The sequence below is a fragment of the Phyllostomus discolor genome, chromosome 10 (genome assembly GCF_004126475.2).
Source record: "Phyllostomus discolor isolate MPI-MPIP mPhyDis1 chromosome 10, mPhyDis1.pri.v3, whole genome shotgun sequence".
Taxonomy (NCBI): Eukaryota; Metazoa; Chordata; class Mammalia; order Chiroptera; family Phyllostomidae; genus Phyllostomus; species Phyllostomus discolor.
Window position 1 is genome coordinate 65,399,177 of NC_040912.2, and position 7,933 is coordinate 65,407,109.

The 7,933-nt window shown below is 35.5% G+C and overlaps 1 protein-coding gene across 4 annotated transcripts in view; it reads right to left on the reverse strand.

Moving 5' to 3' along the window:
• The window catches only part of CTTNBP2 (cortactin binding protein 2), a 182,894-nt gene that overhangs the window by 106,308 nt on the left and 68,653 nt on the right, over positions 1-7,933 (reverse strand). For all 4 annotated transcript variants that reach the window (XM_036010846.1, XM_036010844.1, XM_036010845.1 and 1 more), the window contains exon 3: positions 1,716-1,940. In XM_036010846.1, coding sequence (XP_035866739.1) covers positions 1,716-1,940 — 225 coding nt within the window. The remainder of the gene's footprint in view (positions 1-1,715; positions 1,941-7,933) is intronic.

Below are 7,933 nucleotides of genomic sequence, written 5' to 3' on the forward strand. Positions count from 1 at the left end.
GTTATATGGGAGACAGATCACTAGCTCATTTCATATTATCCTGTCAGGACTCATAAGACAGAAAAATATCTCCTTTCATTCCCTGCCAGGTTGGAAATGACCCAGTCATTCAGAAACAAACAGGATGTAAGTTATTTTTTTAAAAATTAGTTAGATAATAAAATCTTTTATTCAAGTCAAAATGAGTTTCTTCTTTTTCTAAAAGAGAAATAATAGATAAGATGCATAACTGAAGTAAAATTTAGGAAAGCATACATTTTTATATATTAAGTGAAAACTATAATGAAAACCAAATATTTCTTGATTTTTGATAATACAGCATAAAATCCAGCAGGAATATTTTATTATGAAATAGTTCATTTGACATGTTAAGAACATAACTGAAAAGTGTCCTATCCAAGAAATACACATGAGCTTCAGCGACATCAGCTGAAATACATTGGATCTTGCTTATGTGGTTTGTGGGGATTTTTGACAATCTTCAGAGACCTCAATGGTTGTCTGCTGGGATTTGCAGAGGGTCTGCAAAATCCAAAGTAAAACTGTTTGATTCCACCTCACATCCATGCAAAGCCTTTAGTTCCTCCTCCTTTATTATATTACCCAGTGCTTTAGTTTTCTACCATGTGACATGATGAAAATGTTTGCTTTCATTCAATGTCCATACCAGAAGACTGACATACATACGTTAATGCAAAGGTATAATTACAGGGAAAAGACATACACATTAAATGACAGTATCATAAATATTTACAGCATAGTGCATTCAGGTTGATAAGCAGGTGTTACATGTAAACTATAACAAGTTCTCTGAAAAGATATATAGAAACATTTTAATTTATGCTTTAATGATGGTTGGAAGAACATATTGCTCTTTATTCTGATTATACTACACATCATTAGCTTCCATGATTTCCTCACTCTCTTTTCCAATAAAGGGAATTAGCAGTCTTGGCTGCATATCAGGAGGACAAAATTTAAACTTTTATTTCCTCATGGCTGATGACAGTAAGCTTCTATCACTCAGGACTCTTTGAACCATCTCCTCAAGTGCAATAAGTAAGTGTGTGTTGATCAGGGAGGCGAGGGGTGGGGAGGAAGTCAGTTTAAATGAAACACATGTGAGCGGGAGCCTGGAGGTCTGCCGCAAACACAGCTATCAGACCCCAGAGGCAAGTCTGAGACTAACCAGGACTTCAAAATGACATAAAGTGAGACTGCATGAAAACTTCCATTCTAATTCTCCGCATGCTAGTTTCATATTCCAAAGAAATAATTTAAAAGATTTTGAGTTTTAAAAAAATATTTGAGACAGCTGGATAACATAAGTTGGGAATGCCACCACATGGTCAGGGTCATGATTGCATGATTGGATCGCCCACCTAGCAGTTAGGCATGCCTTATGACACTAGAAAAGGGAAATTCAGAAGGAAAAAATCATATTTTATAGAAAGCATTGAAGTTACTGTTATGGAAAACATAATTTCTTTGTCAAACATCTCTTCTGGTTCAATGTTGGGTTTTTTGTTGTTTTTTTTTTTAAATTTTGAGTGACATTTGAAAAAAAACAGAATCTGTCAGAATTTTGAATTTCTGAGTACTTATCCCAGATCTTTATGAAAATACAATATTTAAGAACAAGAGATAACCTCAGAGATGGTCTCTGCATCCTACACTGTATTATGGGAAAAATGACCGTTTGAAAGTCTAAATACCTTCTTTTGTCTGCTCTCAGCAGCAGCTAGCTGTGTGGACATCCTTTCTTGCATTTTTCGGCAGTGGGCCATGACTGCTTCAAGGATGGAGAGGGGGTTGGTGCAAACTGGCTTCTTGTCTTTATCGCCGGCACCTGCTTCATAGTCTCTCTGCAGTGCCAAGAATGGGTCGTTTAAATTAAATCTTCCATATCGTTCCTGGATAAATACCTCCTTCCTGCGAGCCTAGAACAAAATCAGAGGAATGTACTGAAGAAAGAAATGATAAATTAAGATATTTATAAGAAGGTTCTATGATTACATTTCCCAATGGAATTCATAATTCTCTTGAGTAATGGCTTGTGTATGATATTAGGCAGAGAGTAGGATGCAAGAGGAGTTTGACCCCAATTCCTGACTAGCCCGGCATGTTATTGCATCTACTTTTACATTTTCTTCCTTTAAGAATATTGTCTTTTAAATTACAAATGATACTGATATATTTTTCCTATGATGCCCACTCCTTCAAGGATCTGTTTTAGGTGCAGCCTTTTCTAATTTAAAGTAAAAATCAAAATGATCAACAACTAAAATAAGTTTTAGCAAAAGTTCAAAAATAAAATGATCTCTGTTGACAGAACTTACATATTTCTCATAATACTTATGAAGTCACAAAATATAAATCTCCTACAAGTTTTATATAGCCAAAAAGAATTTATAAGGATATTTGCTAAAGAAGAAAATACTTTATGAATTTTTTTAGTTAAAAATGCACACCATTCTCATTTTGTGAAGTTTAAACAACTATAAAAAACCTCCAGAAAATTTAAGAAGATATAAATATCTCATCATTGAAGGTTATTAAAATATAGTTCACAGAATCCAAGGAAGGAATGTAACCACATTTTACTTTAAATGTCAGTCCAACAGTGTTCAAAGTTAATGGCACATCCACGTGGCACTAAATGCAATTTTTGATAATTAGCCTACTATAGTCTTTGCATAAAATGGAAAACTGCAGTAGAAATATATTGAAAACTAGCAACATCCTTCTAATCCAGGTCATTTAGAAGGGCCCCTAGGAAAAAAATTATTCTATGTCACCGCCACTGGAAAAATGGGATAGTTTATATCCCAATAATCAAGCTTAATTGTCCCAAATGTTAAGTGTGTTTTCTAGAGATATAGTACATGCATTTCCTGACTTCAAAAAGCAACCATGCTGAGCTATACTTTTCCATTTTTAGACCACTGTCAGCAAGCCAACAACTAGATAAACACAAGTGCAAATGACAAATGGGAAAACCTAACATTTTGTTTTCCTATTACCAAATTAGATCAATTTGGAGATGCAATTTATAAAAAGTCCAATTTCACCATTAAATTCAATGAGTGTTCAGAGCATCACCTGAAACTTAAAAGTTAACATGCTTTATGAATCAAAAAGTATGATATTGCTAGATTCTTAAGTAGTCAATACATGGAAAAAATACCACTTTCAAGGTGCAATTTCAAAAGAAGTTTCATTTTTAGCGATTTAAAAATTATTTTTTATTCAATGTAGTAGTTCACCCCCCACCCTGAATGAAATCTTAGGAAAGCCCATGGTTTTTCGAATTACTTTTATCTAATACAAGTCCTGTAGTAACTTTAAAACATAAAACAGTCTCCACCTGGATACTGGAATCTCCAGCTTCAGTGGTATGACAGCTTACCTTCCTCACCTAGGACCTGCTGCAGATTTGCATGCCCCACCTGGGAAAGGAGTGTTTATGAAAACCTCTTTTCATCCAAATCATCTTTCCCCCTTCCTAAGCTGTTTTTAGTCCTCTCTGGGTTGGAAGGGACTGGAGGTAGATGATGAAAATGGAGGTCAGAGAAGCAGGAACATTCTACCTGACTGGCTCACTAGCCTCACCAGCAAGTATGGTGAGTATTTAAAGACTATTCTTTCTAACTTTAGAGCAGTGGTCCCCAACCTTCCTGATACCAGGGACTGGTTTCCTGGAAGACAATTTTCCCATGGACCCAGGCTGGGGGGTCACAGGCAGTGGGGAGGCAATGGTTTCAGGATGATTCAAGCACAGTACATTCAAGCTCCCACCTCCTCCTGTGTGGCCCAGTTCCTAACAGGCCACAGATCAGAACCGGTGTGTGGTCAAGGGGTTAGGGACACCTGCTTTAGAGGACCACCCCTTCTCCCCTTGCTGAGACCCCTTCATCATAGTTTTCTCAAGGTAGGTAATAAATGTAGGACAGACTACAAATAGTAATCTGTGGGAGTCCAGTAAAAAAATGGAAACATAAGGCTCTTTATTTAAAAAATTAAGAATTTCAAGATGGTAACAGCATCCTATTTAACCAAGTATGGGGCCCTTCTTAGGGCCTGCCTTTTTGCAACTACACGGGTTGCACACCCATGAAGGTGGCCCTACATACACTTCTTGTGAAGCATCTTAGAAAGCAGATTTTGTTGGGCAGAGGCCCCATGTTATCCAGCCTTCTTTGCGGCCCAATGTAGTCTATAGGACATGCTCACAGGTCTTCATCTAAACAAAATCTGGCAGTGCAAGACGACTCTTGAAATCACTACTTTCATTTCTACAGGATTCTAGCTTTTTCATCTCCACTTAGATTCTGACCACCAAGGCCTTCAGGAGAAATTTATTAAGTCAACTTGTGTCCTTGAAGCCTGTTTCTCTCAACCTGAGATAAGAGAAGCAACTACATGGGGCAGGACTCAGAACAAGTCTCTCCAGAACTTTGTCAAAGAACACTTACTCTGATTAAAAAAACAAACAAATTAAAAATAAACCTTTCTCTATAATCTCCAACAACTAGATTCTTTTATACCCTCAGTGTGGGCAAGGCATTTAAAAATTAAAACTGGATTTCAAAATTTCTTCACAAAATTGTGTATCTTCATCCTCACTTTAGTATCCAATATTTATTATTATGGTTACCCTGCTGAAATGTATGCTTTAACAACCAATTATAATGACTTGATGTCTACTCACATATCCAATATATTTTATGACATACAGTGCTATAACACACTCAAGCAATTTCTTAACCACATGGGTTATTCTTAAATCAGAGTGAACTTCTGATAAATATAAGAGATGAATACATGTATCACTGACCTGTTTCCAGTTTAAATAGATTTTATGTTCAGAAAATATTTATTATTTTTTATTAGTATGAAAAAGTTTTGTGTGTTTTTTGTTGTGTTTGGTTTTGTTTTAAAATGACTACTTTAAATGATAGTCCCACTGAGACATTGTTAAATGTGGGCAATTTTTTTCTGCTAAAAATGTACAATTGATCCAAGATCATCAACAAAAAACAGCCAGTTATTTTCTTTGTAAATGTACACTTACATTTAATTTTATGATGAAGTACAAGATACATGCATTCAGTTCCTTTAAGGGTACCAATAGTGCCTCTATATTTTCTGCCATTCATTTCAAATTATTTTCTATGTTCCCTGTGATTTTGCCTTTGCCATATGAATTAGATAATTTTTTTCAAAATTTTCAGATATTTAGAGTTTTCCTATATAGCTCATTGTTATTGAGTTTTTGGTTACTTCTTTTGAGGTCACTGAATACATTTTACAAATACAAAGGTCAATTAAGATGACTGATAATACTGGACTTCTGGCCAAGATGGAAGCACTTTACCTCCTTGCACAACTAAAAAAAGGACAACAACAAATTTAAAAACAGAAAATAACCAGACCTGACAGAAAATCAAACTGTATGGAAGTCCCACGACCAAAGAGTTAAAGAAGAAACATTCATTAGGCTGGTGGGAGGGGCAGAGACAGGCAGCAGAGGTGGAGAGGACAAGCAGCAAGGCAGTGGCTGGTTGGTGGAATACGTGTATATTCTAACACATATATAAGAACTTATATGTATGACCCATGGACATGAACTAAGGGGGAGGAATGATGGTGGGGGGGGGTACAGGGCAGAGGGAAATAAAAGGGAGAAAAAAAATGGGACAACTGTAATAGCATAATCAATAAAATATATTTTAAAAAACAGAAAAGCCCTGGCTGGCGTAGCTCAGTGGATTGAGCGCGGACTGTGAACCAAAGTGTTGCAGGTTAGATTCCCAGTCAGGGCTCATGCCTGGGTTGCAGGCCACGGCCCCCAGCAACCGCACATCGATGTTTCTCTCTCTCTTTCTCCCTCCCTTCCCTCTCTAAAAATAAATAAAATCTTAAAAAAAAAGAACAAAACATTTAAAAAGCTTTTTTCTTTTATTTTTATTCTGATCTATAAACTATAGCTTATTTTTAAAAGATGATAGTGTTATTCATATTTCCTGGTTTTACTGTTTTTCCTATCAACTACTGATAGAGGTATTAAAATTTATGATTATGAAATTATGTTTCTCCCTTTAATTCTGTCATTTTTTGTTTTAATTTCATATATTTTGAGGTTTTGTTACTAGTCACACAAACATTTATAATTACATCTTTGTGATGAATTATCCCCTTTATCTCTATAATACCAGATCTGTTTCTGAATCTTCATTCTATTTCCTTTATCTTTCTATTCATAATTTGCCAGTACAAATGCTTTAATTTGTATTCAGTGCTACCAACCAGTAGGACAAGCTTCCTTCCCAAAGACCAGTTGCTAAAAATTCCTTTGCTATGTTATCAGCTCATTTTTCTAGATACAATTTCAATTTATCAACTTCTAAAAAATCAATTATAATATTGATTGGAATTATGCATACATTAGACCAGGGGTGTCAAACGCATTTTCACCAGGAACCACATCAGCCTCAAGGTTGCCTTCAAAGGGCCAAATAAATTTTAGGACTGTTTAAATGTAACTACTCCTTAACTGTTAAGGAGTTGAAATTACATTTGGCCCTTTGAAGGCAACCACAAGGCTGATGTGGTTCCCAGTGAAAATGAGTTTGACACGCCTGCTTTAGACACGCACTGGAAGACATTTTCATGAAACTGAGTCCTGTCATTGGAAAATAATCTTTTTCATTTATTAAAATTTGCTTTTATATCTTATAAAATTTGATATTTTCAAATCAGTTAGCATAAATTTAAGAATAATGGTATCCTTTTTACATATCCTTGGCAATATTTCCCACTTTCTCAATTATCTGTGTACAGTACATTTTTATCTTGATTAAAATTGGTAATGTGTTCTCAGTGCTGGCTGCTTATCAGAATCACACTCAGCTTTGTCCAAGCACTCAGTTGGGAAGTCTATCAAGAGTCCCCTTAGCACTTAATGCCCCAGCCAAGGACAAGAATAACCAATTTTTTTGTTCCTTTATGTACTTCTGGTACCATTACTTATTTTTATGCTGATTTCTAACTAGGAAAATCTCTAGGTAATTTATTTTTCAGGTAGATTTTAGATGGAAATATTTTATATTACTGTCAATCTCAGGATGATTTTTTTCTTCTTACATGATCACCACCTTGTCTGGGTAAAAACATTTATAAGTGATTTCCTTCAACCGAGATACTGTTTTATCACCTTCAGTATCCTGCAGTGCACAAGAGCAAGTCTAACCCAGGCAGTATTTTTTCCCTTTCAGGCAAACCTTGTGCTTTTCTGCCTCATTAATGTTTTTCTATCCTTAAAATAAATAACATTTAAGATTATTCTTAGTGTTGGCTGGTATTGCCCTGGCATTGCCCTTTTTAATCTAAAGATTCTGCTACATCTTGTTTGCAGCATCAATTCCATTTGTTCTAGTCTCTTTCAAAAACATGAGTTTCTCTCCTAGGGAATCTCCATTCTGTATTGTCCATGTACATACATCTTTTCTACTTTATCAATGTATTCCCTTCCTCTGGATTCTGGGAGATCTTAATTTCGTTATGGATTCAATTTTTTAATAGCGTTGATTTTTCACTGTTACTTTAATATATGCTTTGTTTCTCCTAGTTCATTATAGATTCTCATAACAACCATATTGAGTAGGTACCTAATATTATAGATAAGAACACTGAAGCAGAGAGCAAGGGACTTGTCTAAAGTTGTAGGGCTAGAAGTGGTGGACCTAGGACTCCCCCACAAATTCTTGCCTCCCAGATCTATGCCCAATTCTATGTTCTTTTCCTTAGCTTTGCAGGTATCCTCTCTCTTCATCACAATCTGGCTTACCTACCACTCAGTCCCTTCAAAGTCTATGTTTTCCTGAATTTTAAGACACAAAGCAGATGCTATCTAAAAATTCCTTTCTAAAAT